At 39.6% G+C, this 17,090-nt stretch overlaps 1 protein-coding gene across 3 annotated transcripts in view; it reads right to left on the bottom strand.

Moving 5' to 3' along the window:
• ylpm1 (YLP motif containing 1) overlaps positions 1-17,090 on the bottom strand; it is a 105,466-nt gene that overhangs the window by 34,427 nt on the left and 53,949 nt on the right. For all 3 annotated transcript variants that reach the window (XM_080202307.1, XM_080202308.1, XM_080202309.1), the window contains 6 exons: positions 14,078-14,192; positions 13,196-13,421; positions 7,898-7,987; positions 6,772-6,943; positions 6,171-6,319; positions 2,468-2,616 (listed from right to left, as the gene is read on the bottom strand). In XM_080202307.1, the coding sequence (XP_080058433.1) occupies positions 2,468-2,616; positions 6,171-6,319; positions 6,772-6,943; positions 7,898-7,987; positions 13,196-13,421; positions 14,078-14,192 (901 nt within the window). The remainder of the gene's footprint in view (positions 1-2,467; positions 2,617-6,170; positions 6,320-6,771; positions 6,944-7,897; positions 7,988-13,195; positions 13,422-14,077; positions 14,193-17,090) is intronic.

Here is a 17,090-nt window from a genome sequence, read left to right as displayed (position 1 = left end):
AATTTTGTCTCAATGAGTTCCCTCATTCGAGTGTATGTATCCTTTGAACAATGTAGTTAAATCCTAATTACAATCAAATAACCTTGTTGGCACTGAAAATTCACCTAAACAAGGATGCAATCTCATTCCTTTAGTTTTTAATTACTGTTGGAATTTTTTTAATCAGGGAGTTAAGGAGAGAGTGATAAGCTGTGTGGGAAAAGAATCCATTGCTAGATATGTTTTGGCCATGACTGAAAATGTAAAAATGGAACCAAACAAGGCCTGCGCCACAGAGTTGGATGGATAACAGAGGAAAGAAGTTGGAGCACGTTGGTTCTATCAGCTTGAAAGGCTATAGATATTTAGAGAATCTGTAATTCGGTAATTGCTAATGAGAGAGAGAATAAGGCTTTGTTCTGATAATAGGATGTGAAAAATAGCATTCCTCTTAGATTGGTGCTGTAACCTTAACTTTTCATTGTATATCAACAGTTTGGATGAAAAATGCTTATTCAAATTTCATACATCAGTAGGGAGACAAAGTTTTGTGAATGGGAACAATAAGTTTAAAAAAAAGACAGGAAGTGTGAGTGGGCAAAATCAGCAAAATGGAGTTAACAAAGGGAACAGTGAGACCATCCCTTTGAACCTGAGAAATAAAAATAATATTTTCTTAATTGTGAGAGATTAAGAGCCGTGGAGGAGCACAGGTGTCCATCTACATAAATCACTCGAAATCCAATGGCATATTTGGCCTTTATAAGGGGAGTCCAATAGAGAGGAAGTTATGCTCCAGTTGTAAGGTCCTTAGTCAGACCTCATTTGATGTTCATATTTGAGCACCAAATCTCAAAGAAGATAAACTGGCCATGGAAAGCATACAGTGCAGATTGACCAGAATCCCAGGGCTTCAACAGTTTATTAGAAAGACAGGTTACCCATAGTGGCTCATATCCCTCAATGGCACAAAAATTAGTGGAGTTGCAGATAGTGAACAGGATTGTCAGAAGATGCAGTAAGATACAGATTGGTTGGAGACTTGGGCAGAGAAATGGCAGATGGAGTTTAATACCAATGAATGAGACACAATGCTTTTTGGAAGGTCCAATGCAGTAAATGGTAGAATCTTTAGGAGTACTGACAGACAGAGAGATCTGGACGTGTAAGTCCACTGATCACTGAAAGTGGCAATGCAGGTGAATAAGATAGTCAAGAAGGCATATACATGCTTCCCTTCATCGGTCAGAGCATTGAATATAAAAATTAGCAGGTCATGCTGCAGCTGTACAGGACCTTAGTTAGGGCTCATTTAAAATATTGTGTACAATTCTGGTCGCCACATTACCAGAAGGATGTGGATGTGTTGAAGAGGATACAGAAGAGGTTTGCTAGGATGTTGGCTGGTCTGGAAGTATTAGCTATGAGGAGAGATTGTGTAAACTTGGCTTGTTCTCACACAGAGCTTGAGGGGGGTGACTTAAGAGGCTTAAAAGATTATGAGTGGCACGGGCAGAGTGTATAGTCAGATGCTCTTTCCTAGGGTGGAGAAGTCAAGTATTGGGAGAAATAGGTTTAAGGAAAAGATTAGAGGAGATGTGTGAGGCAAGTTTTGTTTTTAGATGCAGAGGGTGATGAATATCCGGAACCAGCTACCAGGGAAGATGGTGGGATCAGGTACGATAACAGCATTTAAGGGGCAACTAGACAAATATATGATGGGAATGGAAGGATATGGATTCCGTAAGTGCGTATGGTTTTAGTTCAGGCAGACATCATGATTGGTGCAGACTTGGAGGGCCGAAGGGCCTATTCCTGTGCTATACTTTTCTTAGTTCTTCTCTGTTCTTTTGGAGGTTGTGAGGTGATCTAACAGAGCATTTTCAATAATTGAGGGGTTGGTTACAGTACATGTAGAACCTGTTTCCTCTGGTGGAGATTTCAGAACATCAGGACAGAATATTACAGTCAGGAATTGCAAAACAGAGGGAGATTTTTGTTAGGAACAGAATCAAGTAATATGGAACAAAGACTGATAACTGGAGATAAGGTCTGTGATCTAACTGAACATAGGTAAAAACAAATCAACTGTCACACAGCAAGTCCCCACAAATATCAAGCTGAAACTGACCAAATAACTTGTTTTTTTTTTTAAGATGTTTATTGAGGAATAAATTCAAAGTCATGATATTAGAAAAACTCTCTGTCTTCTATTGTGGAGGCCATTTAAACTTTGGTTTAACATCACACCCAGAAGGCAACAGTTCTGATAGTATTGCAATGCCTCAGTAATCAGCTTCAACAAAATTATGGAGTTAAAGTGGGGGTGAAATTCTGACATTTTGTCCCAATAGCAAAGGTGTTTTCACTGAGCTAAAATTGACACAGACACCACACAAGCATGACTCACGAATTTCAAAATATAATCTAACGAAGGGAAAAAGCTCAACAGGGAGTAGTAAACAAGAAACAAACAAGCATAACTCACCCTATCAGGTCGGCTTTGCCTGCCTGGCATTTTCAGAATATCATCAACATTTTTACTCTCTGGCTTTTTTTCAACACGTGGAGGAGGAGGATGTGATGGGTGAGGGGCCGAGGTGGGTACCCTCTCATCAGAATACCCACGTCTTTCACCTGAAATTTTACGTAAGTGAACAGGTTTGACTAAGACTGGTATCAGTTTACCAATAAACATAAAAAACTTCAAAGATGTGCATGCAGTTAAGATCAACAATGCAATTCTGCAAAACAAATTATTCTTACTGCAAAAGTCAGGACCATGACATAAAGTAAACAGTTATGTTAAGCGATTGGTACAAAACGTACTGATTTAGAGAATCTAGATTTTGTACAATTCTGGTTACCATCTTTACAAAAGCAGACTGATAATACTAATAAGAGAGCAGAGAAAATTACGGGAGAGGATACTGGAACTTGAAAGTAAAGCTGTAAAGACAACAAAATGGAACTAGATTTGACTGCAAAGAACAAAAGTAAATGCGAGTTAGAGAGTGCTGTAAGACTCAGTGCTGGGGCCTCAGCAACTTACAATTTATATTAATGACTTAGGTGAAGTGACAGAGAGTAATATATCTATGTTTGCTCATGATACCAAGCTAGGTGGAAAGTTAAGGTGTGGGGACGACAAAGAGTGGCTTGGACAACAAGGTGATTATAATGTATAAAATTATTCACTTTGGTAAATAAAAATAGAATAGATAAGCAGACTATTTTAAAAAAGAAATGAAGATTATAAATATTGATGTTCAGAGAGTTTGGCTGCACTTGTTCAAGGAACCCAGGAAGTCAGCATGCAGGGATGGCAATTTTTGTTCAATCACATGCCATGGGCATCACTGGCTAGGCCAACATTTCTTGCCCATAACCAATTTCACCTCAGGTGGTAGTGAGCCACCCTCTTAAACCGATGCAGTCCATGTGGTGTAGGTATATCCATAATGCTGTTAGGAAGGGAGCACTGGGATTTTGTTCCAGCAACAGAGAAGGAATAGTGGTATAGGTCCAAGTCAGCGCGTCGTTCGGCTGGAGGGGATGGTACAGTGGTGGTGCATCTGCTGCTCTTGTCCTTCTAGTCTCACAACACCACATTAGAGTCCAACAGGCTTACTTGCTACCATAAGCTTTCGGAACGCGGCTTCTTAATGTGCCCACCCCAGTCCAATGGCGACATCTCCACAACTTGTCTTTCAAATTGGTAGAGATCACAAATTTGGAAGGGGCTGTTGAAAGAATCTTGGCAAGGTTCTGCAGTGCATCCTGGGATACACACTGCTGCCACTGTGTATCAGTGGTAGAGACAGTGAATGTTTAAGGTGGTGGATGGAGCATCAATCAATTGGGCAGTTTTGTGCTGGATGGTACCAAGCATCTTCAATGTTACTGGACTGGAGGGGAGGCAGTGGCATGGTGGCATTGTCAATGGACTAGCAGTAATCCAGAAACCTGGAACTAAAAGTATCTCGATGACCACGACGTCATTGTTGCTTGTCGTAAAATCCCACCTGGCTCACTGACGTCCTTTAGGGAAGGAAATCTGCTGCCCTTATGTGGTCTGATTTACATGTAACTCAGGGCCCAAAGCAATGAGTTGTATTTATGAGTCAACCACATTTAATTACAGATTTTTATTGAATTCAAGTTTCATTATCTGCCATGGTGGAATTCAAACCCTGGTCCCCAGAGGATGAACCTGGGTTTCTGGATTACTAGCCCAATGACAATACCACTATGCCACTGCCTTCCCACAACTCCAATAAATAACACTAACTGAAAAGACTTAATAAAGTAGGTACTGAGAGATTATTTCTGCTAATGAGGAACCTAAATCTTGGGGGCACGTTCTCATGGGAAACTGATCATTTCGGACTGTGATAAGGAGAAGTTACTCATTTATAGGATTGTGAATCTTTAGAATTCTCTCTTCCACAGGCAGGATTATACAGATTTTAGACAGGGAATCAAGGGATTTGAGGAGTAGGTGGGAAAGTGGAGTTGAAGCCCAAGATCAGCCATGATAGTACTGAATGGCAGAGTAGGCTTAACAGGCAAAATGGTCCACTCCTTGCTTCTATTTCTGGTATTCTTGTGAATAGAGAATGACTTAGATTTATAAAGTGCAGAGGGTCAACGATACTACGTATATATATTATTTTCTAATGTCAACTGAGTACTATGAGGGAAGTTAGAAAACCGCCAATTCTCAGAATTAGAAAGTCCCTCAGCAAATTTATATTAAAGCTGGTCCATGTTATTTTCATAAAGGAGCAGTTGTCCAATTGGAATATGGACAAGTATACATAGGTATACATGTAAATTGGATTAGACATTGGCTCAATGGGAAAAGCCAGCAAGTGGTAGTGGAGGGTTGCTTCTCTGAGTGGAGGCCTGTGACTAGTGGTGTGCCACGGGGATCAGTGCTGGGTCCATTGTTGTTTGTCATCTATATCAATGCTTTGGATGATAATGTGGTAAATTAGATCAGTAAATTTGCTGATGATACAAAAATTAGAGGCACAGTGGACAAAGCTTGCAGAGGGATTTGGACCAGCTAGAAAAATGGGCTGAAAAATGGCATTTGGAGTTTAATGCAGACAAGTGTGAAGTATTGCACTTTGGAAGGACAAACCAAGGTAGAACACACAAGGTAAATGGTAGGACACTGAAGAGTGTAGTAGAACAGAGGGATCTGGAAATATAGATACATAATTCCCTAAAAGTGACGTCACAGGTAAATAGGATCGTAAAGAGTGCTTTTGGAACTTTGGCCTTTATAAATCCAAGTATTGGAATATTATGGTGAGGTTGTATAAGGCATTGGTGAGGCCGAATTTAGAGTATCGTGTGCAGTTTTGGTCACCTAATTAAGGAAGGATATTAATAAGGTTGAAAGAGTGCAGAGAAGGTTTACAAGTATGTTGCCGGGACTTGAGAAACTGAGTTACAGAGGAAGGTTGAATAGGTTAGGACTTTATTCCCTGGAGCTTAGAAGAATGAGGGGAGATTTGATAAGAGGTGTACAAAATTACGATGGGTATAGACAGAGTGAATGCAAGCAGGCTTTCTCATTGAGGTTAGGGGAGAAAAAAAACTAGAGGACATGGGTTAAGGATGAAGGGGTAAAGTTTAAAGGGAATTTTGACAGGGGGGATTCACACAGAGAGTGGTAGGAGTGTGGAATGAGCTGCCAGATGAAGTGTTAAATGTGGGCTCACTTTTAACATTTAAGAAAAATTTGGACAGGTACATGGATGAGAGGGGTGTGGAGGGATATGGTCCAGGTGCAGGATAGTGGGACTAGGCAGAAAAATGGTTTGACACAGCCAAGAAGGGCCAAAAGGACTGTTTCTGTACTCTCTATGGTTCTAAGTACAGATAATTTCATCTATTCCAACACATAGGTATTCCAAACATAGGTAAACCTATCCACCTTACTTAAGTCATGCCATTCAGATCAATCTACCAGCACTGGAGATCTAAACCATTGATACTCCCAGAGACTGCTACCAGTGTGCATACCGTGCAACAATTTTGTGTAGCTTAGATATAGCTATCACCTCAAATCACCTAATGCAATTTAGAATACGTCAGCAGTCATTTCAATGCCACAATAATCAAATTTGCAAAATCATTATCAATAGGTACATAGACAACTACTTAAAATCAAATACCTGCAAAACCACTAGATGGATGATCAAATGGTGGTCGATCAGATAAGCGATCAAACTGTGGTCTGTCAAAACCCCCTCGGTTGAAATGATCTTTATTGTCCTGAAAGTTGTGATATCCACTTGAACGGCCAGATGGGCCATGGGACATTCTGCAAATGAAGCACACAAAGTAAGTTGATCTTTTGTATTTACTGGTGAAAGAATTTTGTTTACTTACAAAGAACAGAAGAGAACTAGGTTCCTCCATAATATGCAACTGAAAAGCATCTCCCCTTGGTACAGAAATTTGCAGTTGCTTCATTGTCAGGCTTCAAGTCCAAAGACTGTTTTGGTAGATGTCAATTAAATCTATAACACAGGTTTTGTTATTTGCATTCAGTAAAGATGAACATATAGTAATGATACAACATTGCACTACAGAAATAACGTGGTGAGATGTTGTACTATTAGTTCATGGATTTACAGCTGTATGAATAAGGGAAGTTTGATGTTGCCGCTTGGCTGCCATTGTAAACTCAACTGCTACAAAGCAGAAACACTTTCTCCGCATGGTAATTCTTCATTTTGTATAATAATTTTTTAATACATTTCCAATGATTACCTGTCCTCACGCCCAAATCGTTCACGCTCAAATCCTTCCCTCTCGTAATCACCCATGGATCTGTCCCTGTATAGATCACGCTCTCTATCATAGTCTCTGCGGTCCAAAAATGGATCTCTTCTTTCCAGGAATGGATCTCTGTCTCCATAACGATCTCGAGGATCGAGAGAATCTAAATAAGGGAACAACATTTTTATGAGAGATTTGAGGACAATTGGACTAATTTAGTCTTATTTCTTAAGAAATTTAAGCTTAATTGCTTTAAATAGTTGACCATTAACTGATTGCTGTCTGTAATAAGGTTAAGTTAACAAGTGTCAGCAAACTATCACGACTCTGACCATTTAATGTAGAAGACACTTGCTGGTTTAACTTTTGCAGTAGCAAATATTTTACCAGTGGATCACCTCCATGTTAGTAAAAGGTTTCATTTTTGAAAAATATTGCTTGCAGGGATCCTGTGGGGACTTTGCTTCATTTAATGACTAAGTAACTTACGAAGCATATGCTGCAGTGATATCAAGTGTGAAGTACTCAAACAATGGAAAACATATGTGTTCTACATTATCATTGTCAGTGAAGAAACAGTCTGTTGTATTACAAAGGCTGCCTGAAGTTAGCACCATTTCTAGTTTTGCTTGCTCGTTATTACCAATCACTAAACAGTTGAGTATCAGGAACAAAAACCAGCCACATAATCTTAACTTGCTGTTTGAACATGCTTGGATGACTAAATTCTAAGGAGCCAAAGGTGTCATAATATTGAAGGATAACATATAGAGCCAAACTGAAAATCCATAAATGTAGAAAATCACTCCTTTTAGAGAAAAATCAATTAAATTTGACTTCTTTCTAATAAAAGTAAATGTACTCTTTTCCAAAAGTTAGTTTTGTTTTTGTAACAGGTGCTTAACAATTAAATGAAGTAGAAAAAATGTAATTACATCTAAATGTATCAAAATGAAGTTTCCATTCAATAAACAACTGGTTCATTCTGAACAATTTTTTTCAAATGAACTCTGAAAAATAGAGCGACTAAAATAGAATGGGCAAATTACCTTTAACTTAAATTGCTTTAAAATGCTAAAGGTCATAAAAAGCACTAGATTGGCGTAAGTATTACTACCTTTATCATACATCCGCTCTCGTATTGGCTCAGGACCAAGTGAAACCCGTTCTCCATAAGGGATCTGTTCAATCCTTCCACCTCCTGCATCTGAAAACAAAAATTTTTTTTTAAAAAAGTATATTCCTTAAAAATGAAATTGAGACCATCAAATTTTGAATAGAGAATTTTGCAGCTTTTTATTTAATTAGTTCTCCACAATCTCACTGCAGTAACAAGCATAGTTGAACTTTTTTCACCCCCCCCAAAAAAAAGGCTTTGGTCCAGGATCATTAATACCAATTGGGGAAAACAAAATTAGCTTTCAAAGGAAAATATCCACTCTGAATTATTCACCTATTCCAAATAGACTAGATATTGGCATGATACAGTAAACAGTGCTGCCAATAAGATGCATGGAACTCTGTCATGCAAGTGTCCCCAAAATGTTATAGTGAACTTGTCAATATATTTACACTTTTAAGAATTTCTTAATTGTTGCTGAGGCTGCATTACTGAATCACTTCAATTAAAATCCTAGGGATGACACTGGAATTGCTCAGTGCTGCAGTCTGGGCACATTACTTAGAATGCAGATTTAGTTATAATTGCTGCACATCCAAGTCACACAGATAAAGCAAAGGAAAACAATAGAGCTGCCTAGAGGGGAACAGCTATAAGAAACAACCTGATAAGCCAAGGTCTCTCTGTACTGAAGGGGACTTCTCAGAGTTACACAGGGGCCCAATTTTTCTGATCATGGTAGGAACCCCTATTTTCAACCTTGATCAGCTAAAAAAATACCCATTAACCTTCCACCAATTTTTCTAGCCAATCCTTGGGTAGAACATCTTGCAGGACTCAGCCAATGTAAAAATCCTCAGAGATATCAGCCAAGCCACGCGCCCTTTTTACAGCACTAGCTGCCAGATTCCGGCTAAGTGCTCACTAATACACTCAAAAAGCTTTGGATCATTTAAACAGCTTCTTTGGAGGGTTAGTGAGTGAGTGTTTTAGGACACATGAGATAGGTATACAAGGGAATAGGGTGGATGAAGCAAGAGGGTAGCATGGGTTTGATAAAGGTTTACAGGGGTAGGGGCGAGTTAAGTGAATAAGGGAGGAAGGTACATCTAGTAAAGATCTCAAGGGATGGGGTAATAGTTGGGTAGGTGGTGAGGTCAGGTCAGGGGGAGATGGAGTGTCAGGGGAGTAGGGTGGTTGGGATCGTCAGGTTGGGTGGGTGGTGTGATCAGCTGGAAAGCTTTCCAAGAGTTAGATTAGGATTTTTCAGTCTAATATTTTCTGAGTTGTCATTAAGGTAGGTAAGCAAGTTCTGCCAGATGTCTCTGACGCTAACTCATAGTTGGAGACATTTTCAGAAAGTCTCGGAGAATTGCCCATTCAAACTTGAAACTTTCTGGTTAATTCCCATGGAGTCCATGCATTGGGACTTTTGAAGGGTTCAGTGAAGTGTTTGGGGGATACATGTGGTCCCTGACAATCTGGAAACCAGAAGATTTGAACCATGATGTTTAACATGAAAAAGGAAGCTGGGCTGAAACAGTAACTTCAGAGAGTAGCAAAGGTGTGCTGTGGGTTAAAAAAGACCATAAGATGCTGGAACAGAAGTGGACCTTTCGGCGCACCGAGTCTGCTCCACTATTCAATGAAATCATGATTGATTTGACCTGGTACTCCTCAACTCCACTTTCCTGCTTGATCTCTATAATCCTTAATTCGCTTACTGATTACAAATCTACCTATCTCAGGTTTGAACATACTTAATGAACCAGTCTCTGCAGCTCTTCGTAGTAAAGAATTCCGTAAGTTCTCAGAGAAGAAATTTCTCCTCTTCTCAGTCTTAAATGGGTGACTAGTTACTGAAATTATGCCCTCTGTCCTCAAATCTTTCACAAGGGAAGCAACCTCTCAGCCACCCTGCCATGCCAAATGAATCCTTTTGTCAAAAATATCCGTTCATGTTCTCCAGTGCCGCTGAAAGTCAATGGAGTTGGGCTGAAACGTCAAATGCTTTGTTCTCACTTCAGCAGGACGGCCATGGATGAGATCAGATAATTCTGCCCTATGAGGTTGCCTATAATTCTTCTAAACTGCAATGAGCCCAGCCTATTTAATCCGTCCTCTTCAGATCCTTCACACTCAAGATCAACTGAATGAACCTTCTCTGGACTGCTTCCAGTGCCAGATAAAGGGACCAGAACTGTTTACAGTATTCCAGGTGCAGTCCAATTAGTGCATAGTTTACTTTTAACAAGATTTCCCTATTTTTATACTTCATTCCCTTTAAACTAAAGACCAACATTTATGTAGAAGGCAAACAATAACTTCAATTAGTTGCTAGAACATTGAAGAAGCAAGCAAAGGCACTGATGGGTTAAGTATTGTGTGGGATGATGTTAAACAATTCATAGTACTAATTTTATCCAACTCTCTTGGGAAACATCTTTTTATTTTTTATATCGTATTGAACTAAGTGCGAAGTTCAGTGTCTGACTGATCTGCTGTATTCGGTGTAAAATCCCTTCATATTTCTGTCCTTCCTACCCTCGGTCAGTCTAAGAATTATTTCAAACTCACAAAACGGCAACAATATTTCTCAAAAAAGAGCTACCTGGTTTGCACAACATTCCAAATGCGACAATATATTTCACTGTATTTTAATTCCACAACATACATTTCTTACATTTTTGATCTCAATTTCACATGTTAAACCTATTTATGATTAAAACTTAACTTACTACCTGCTGAATAAATGTGCCATTATGGCTGAAAGCAAAAGAACAATTAATGGAATACACTTTCTATAATGCTCAAGAAGCGTAAATGTTGCACCTCATTATGTCAACAACAGGGAATAAGGAAGAACAGGTCAAGACTGCTGTCTTTGTTGTTTAAGAAATTTACATATGCAATTATTGCACACAATTAATTTGCTACTTCCTAAACATTTTCTGTACTTCTTTTCACATTAATTTTGTATTTTGGTTCCCAAACTAGTTACACTAGAAGTTTTGAATATCTCACCACATTAATTTTCAGATGGCAGCTTCAAATTATGCATTTACAGAGGTATCAAGAAAAGAGAACATGAAAAATAAACTCATAGAACAGGCCAAACAAATCACCTGGACCAATGTGAAACACAATAAAGAGCTGTCACAATAGGAAACGGTCCAAAAGAACAAATCTACTCCTTCTAGCTGTTCATGTTTCACAGAATAATGATTTTTTAAAAATCTGTATTTTGACTACATTAGTTCTTTTTTACATTCATATTGTGGATTCTTTGTTGCATCTGTATTGAATTTCAGTTACAAAGTTGCAAAATCAAGATTGAAATCTCTGTCTAACTACTCTCCAAAACAAATCTGTGACATCCCGTTTCGTTTTCTAGATCTATTCAAATTCATTGCAAGTATTTGTTGTTACTATGCATAAAGGATGTGCAACTAAGTAATCAAGCCAGATTTATAAAATTACACAGAGTAAACAAGGCTTCATAATGGTGCTTTTATTTCAAGAAGGCCAGAATATTTGTTTGGTACTTACCCAAAAGCAACAAAGATAAAATCACAATCTATTAATTCGACATGTACAGCTCAAATGTGGTGTGCTCAAAGTGGTATCATACAAGCTAATTAATGCAACTACAACATGGCAGCTTCCAATCTCAGAAATGCTGCTGGAGACAGAAACCAGATGATGCAATGATCAGAAACTCAACCCAAGTAACTTCAAGCAACCAGAAGTGAAGAGACACTCAGCAGTTTAGGCCTATATACCGCAGAGTTGAGAAGAATGAGAAAAGACCCAATTGAGGTATATAGGATGATAAAAGGTATTGACAAAATAGATGTAGAGTGGATGCTTTCTCTTGGAGGGTGGCACAGCAGCATAGTGGTTAGCACTGCTGCCTCACAGCGCCAGGGACCAGGGTTCGATTCCCGGCTTGGGTCACTATCTGTACAGAGTCTGCACATTCTCCCCTTGTCTGCATGGGTTTCCTCTGGGTGCTCTGGTTTCCTCCCACATTCTGAAAGACATGCTGGTTAGGTGCATTGGCTCGAACAGGTGCCGGACTGTGGCAGCTAGGGGAATTTCACAGTAACTTCATTGCAGTGTTAACGTAAGCCTACCTGTGTGTGACTAATAAATAAACTTTAAACTTTTTGTGGGGCAATCTAGAACAAGAGATCGTAGTTTTAGGACAAGGACTATCAGATTTAATGGAGTAAGAAGTTTCACAACACCAGGTTAAAGTCCAATAGGTTTATTTGGTAGCACAAGCCACTAGCTTTCGGAGCGCTGCCCCTTCTTCAAGCGAGTGGGAGCTCTGTTCTCAAACAAGGCATGTAAAGACCAAACTCAATTTACAAAATAATGGTTGGAATGCAAGTCTTTACAAGTAATCAAGTCTTAAAGGTACAGACAATGTGAGTGGAGAGACGGTGAAGCGTAGGTTAATGAGATGTGTATTGTCTCCAGACAGGACAGTTAGTGAGATTTTGCAAGCCCTGGCAAGTCGTAGGGGTTACAAATAGTGTAACATGAACCCAAGATCCCGGTTGAGGCTGTCCTCATGTGTGTAGAACTTGGCTATCAGTCTCTGCTCAGTAACTCTGCATTGTTGTGTGTCGTGAAGGCTGCCTCAGAGAAAGCTTACCCAAAGATCAGAGGCTGCATGCCTGGGACTGCTGAAGTGTTCCCCAACAGAAAGAGAACAGTCTTGCCTGGTGATTGTCGAGCAGTGTTCATTTATATGTTGTCATAGCGTCTGCATGGTCTCTCCAACGTACCATGCCTTGGGATATCCTTTCCTGCAGCATATCAGGTAGACAACGTTGGCCGAGTTGCAAGTGTATGTACTGTGTACTTGGTGGAGGTACACTTAAAAAAAGACTTGTACTTGCTGACCTACATTGAGTCTGAAACTGTCAACATCTGTATTTCAAAATTTTCATCCACGTCTTCAAATTTCTCCATGGTCTCAACCATCCCAAACTCCAACCTGGTCGAGTTCTACAACCGTCAATATTTTGATGCATCCTTACTTTATGGTTCCACCATTGGCAGCCAGCTTTCAGCTGCTAACAAACTTCAGATTTACTACCCTAAACCTCTCAAACTCTTTTTGCTTTCTTAAAAGCATTCCTTAAAGGTTATCTTTTTGAATAAGCTTTTGGTCATCTATCCTCACAGCACTTGCAGCTGGGTGTCTAACTTTGTTTGGAATGTTCCTGTGAAACACATTATTGGCACAACATAAATGGGTGACGATGTTGATTTCATACTCACCACGTCCATGCCCATAATCTACGGTTTTCTGAATGGGTGGTGGCTTGTTAAGTGGAGTGGTGGAGACAGGTGAAGGCTCACTGTAACCATAATTGGAATCAGGATTTTTGGGTTCAGTCCCAGAATCCCATAAACCATGGAATGTATCTGTGTCCCAACGCTCTGACTGGATGGGAGTTTCAGATGGCACAGGACCGAGTATGGAGTTTTCAGTGTTTGCCATATCCTATAACAGCAATTAAAATGATGAGATTTGGCTACAGCACAATTCCCTCATTACTCAAAATATCAAAAGCCAACCGTAATAGAAAGCACTTGGCTTATAGTACCTTGATTAAAATAAACTGCATTAACTATCTCACTGTAATACAAAGTAGGGAAAATAGAGGGTTTATCATTCAGGACTGATAATAAATTAGCTTCTCCAAAGTCACGTGCTCAAACTCCACTGCAAAACTCTCTGCAAATTTTGGTGATTTGCAGTATGGCATTAGAAAACAGTTGCCAGTAAAGCCATGATGAAAAACTCTAACATCCTTCATGGAAGGGATCCTGCCAATCTCACTATGTCCACGCACACTTGATTGAGTCAAACCAACTGATCAGTAGTCCTTCAGATGAATAATGACAAAAGGTCACCAAGTCTTTCTTCTTCAAAACAGAGAAGGCAGAAACACCACAACAGGTTATGGGATGTAATTTACGTTTCAAAGATAGTCTGCTATGATTGCATTTGAACAATATCTCATGTTGTTATTGAAGATGACAAAATGACATATAATTTAATTTCTCGCTATTTCTTTGAGCAAATATTTGGATTTTTGTGTTCAAATCTGGTGTTATCCAGTCTTGTACTGGACTGCTGGCTAACTATTTCCTTACCTTGTAAAAGTCTTGACCAGTTTTAGCTTTCTGATAATCCTGAATGACAGGAGGAATTCCTGCTGAGTCTGTTTTGCTAGGTAAAAGAGGTACTCTCTCAATCTCCTGCAACTCACTGTAATGCCACAAGAAGAAAAGTTAAAGTAATGAGTATAACTCTGGTAAAGGAGCTATTTTTTAGCAAAAAAATCAGAAAGCCATATGTTCACAATGCAGTACAGCAGAGTCTATGCTTGATCCTTGTGACCTGAGATGCTTATGCCTTTTTTTCCTGAATAAAAATGCCAATACAGTTTCATACACATTAAGAACTGCACAGATTTAGCACATCTTTTGAATTCTGAACTTATTTCCTTAGAACCCTTCCCTTCACTAGTACAACTGATCTGGAATTAACTTGTATCATGAACATTGAAAGTAAGTCACTGTTGAAGGAAAGTTTCCAATTAATTCTTCAAAAAAGATCAGAGGTATTTAAAATAATATGCAAAAGATCTAATGCTTTCACTTGTTATTTTTCAATAAGTTCATACATTAAATCACAAATACACCACTCCACTATGCCACAGATTCAACATAGGTTTACTTCAGTGTGCTCTCTATTAAGGTACCCAACTATTGCCATGCAGCTTATGAAAACAGACCAAAATGTCCAATATAGATGTTTGTAATGTGACTGGAACACCCATTCCCTGCCTATCTTTCACCTTGAAGGACCTACACAAACTTGTTGTTTCCCAAAATATTTAATCTAAAGTCTCCTTCCCAGTTTCCAAATCTCTCCATGGGCTCTTGTTCTGCATTGCAGCCCTCTCCAGGCTTCAGCCTTAGGATTTTGGCTTTCTATTGTCGATCTCAGCAATGCTAAGTGGTGACAATATAGGGATAGACGGAGCCTTCAATCACACATTTTCTCCTCTCCTTTTCTTAATCTGTGTAACCAATTCTGTTCCTTCTTTTAAAGACTCTCTTAAGGGGTGGCTGTGCTGGAGTTAAAAGTCTAATAATGACCATGAAACCAATATTAATGCTTAAAAAAATTCTGGTTCACTAATGTCCTGTAAGGGAGGAAATCTGCTGTCCCATGTGAACTCCACACCCAAAGCATATGTCCTCTGAAATGCAACAATATGTCTAAAGACCAAAGAGGTGCAGGCTAGGTAGGCTGGCCATGCTAAATTGCCCATTAGTGTCCAAAGATGTGTAGATCAGGTGGATCAGCCAAGGTAAATGTGCGAGGTTATGGGGATGGGTGGGCCTGGGTATGATGCCCTTTCACAGAGTGGGTGCAGACTTGATGGGCCAAATGGCCTCCTTCTGCACTGCAGGAATTCTATGAATTCTATAAATGCTGGCTGTCTGTATCCCGTAAATGAATGAAAAGGCCTTCAACAGTTCAGTTTCTCCTATGATTTCACTGTAAAGTTCCTGGAAACCTGATTTATATTTTTTTACTTGTCCCTGGGATGTGAGCATTACGACCAAGGCCAGCAATTATTACCCACCTACCTTCTTGAACTGATACAGTCCATATGGTGTAGATACATCTGGAGAGCTCCTGGTAGGGAGTTTAGATTTTAACTCAATGATAGTGAAGGAATGGCAATATATTTTCAAATCATAAACTCGTGCAATTGGAGGAGTATATACCCATGCTGCCTTTCTAGCAGAGGGCATGAGTTGCAAGATATACTCAGAGAAGCCTCAATTAGTTGCACCATTGCATCCTATAGACGGTACACAATGAATTGATGGTGGGGAGTGTTTAAGATGTTGGGTAGGGAACCAATCAAGCTCCTTTGTCCTGGATGGTATCAAGTTTCTCGAGTGTTGTTCGAGCTGTACTCATCCAGGAGATATGGGGAGCATTGCATCAGATTCCTAATGTGCCTGTCAATGACAAACAGGCTTTGGGAAAACAGGAGCGAGCTCTTGCCTCAGAATATTTAGTCTGTGACCTGCTCAAAAGCCATGGTCTATGTGTAAGTGTGGCTGATCCTGTCAATGTGCATCCCCTTGATTTGATATTAGACAACTCAGGAATAATAATGCTATAGAATACCATGGGAACAATATTACTTGTCATCTGTTGGCCCAGGGGGAAGTAGGGCAGTTGGATCATCCAGGATTTGCCGCACTTGGACAAGGATTGCTTTATTATCTGAGGAGTTGAGAATGAAATTGAACACTAAACATCCTCAAGCATGACTTTATGATAGATGGAAGGTCACTGAAGTAGTTGAAGGTGGTTGGGCCCAGGAGACTACCTGAGGAATTTCTGCAATCATGCCCTGCAACAAAAGTGATTGGCCTCTAACAACCACAAACATCTTCCACTGTGCTAAGTATGATTCCAACTAGTGGACAGTCCTCCCCTCTGATTCCACTGACTTGAACTTTAGTAAGGTTCTTTAACACCACACTCTGTCAAACGCTAGCTTAATGTCATCTTTAAAATTCCGTCATTCCGTCCATGTTTGAACCTAGGGTCTGGAGCTGAGTAATCCTGGTAGAATCTAAGCTGAACATCATTGAGCATGTTATTGGTGAGTAGTGTAGCTTGATTGCATTTCCAGTTACACCATTCATCATTCTTATAACATCTGAAATATTGAATTTGTCCCATTGTGGCAACAACATACACAGATAACATTTCATTTTGTTAGCCGGTGTGGTAGCTGTGTTGGAATGGTTTGGCTTGGGAAGGAAGGGGGAGGGGGACATACTAGTCCTGGAGCACAAGCCTTTGATGTACACGTGCACTCAATCATTTCTTGATACCATATGGGGTGAAATGAATTGGTTTGAAGATCAGCATCTGTGATGCTGGTCACTGTTGGAGGGGATGGAGCCAGATCAAATTTTCTGATTGCAGATGGGTGTATACAGCATATATTGTTGAATTTCACACTGACGTACTGGGCTCTGCCAACATGAAGGATGGGAATGTTTGTGGAGCCTTCATAATAGTTTAATTGTCCACTGCTTTGATTCTGGTAACGTAAAAGCTTAG

The sequence above is a fragment of the Carcharhinus amblyrhynchos genome, chromosome 14 (genome assembly GCF_965287045.1).
Source record: "Carcharhinus amblyrhynchos chromosome 14, sCarAmb.v2.hapA, whole genome shotgun sequence".
NCBI classification, from domain to species: domain Eukaryota; kingdom Metazoa; phylum Chordata; class Chondrichthyes; order Carcharhiniformes; family Carcharhinidae; genus Carcharhinus; species Carcharhinus amblyrhynchos.
Note: the sequence above shows the minus strand (reverse complement) of the source record. Positions and strands in the feature narration are given on the sequence as shown.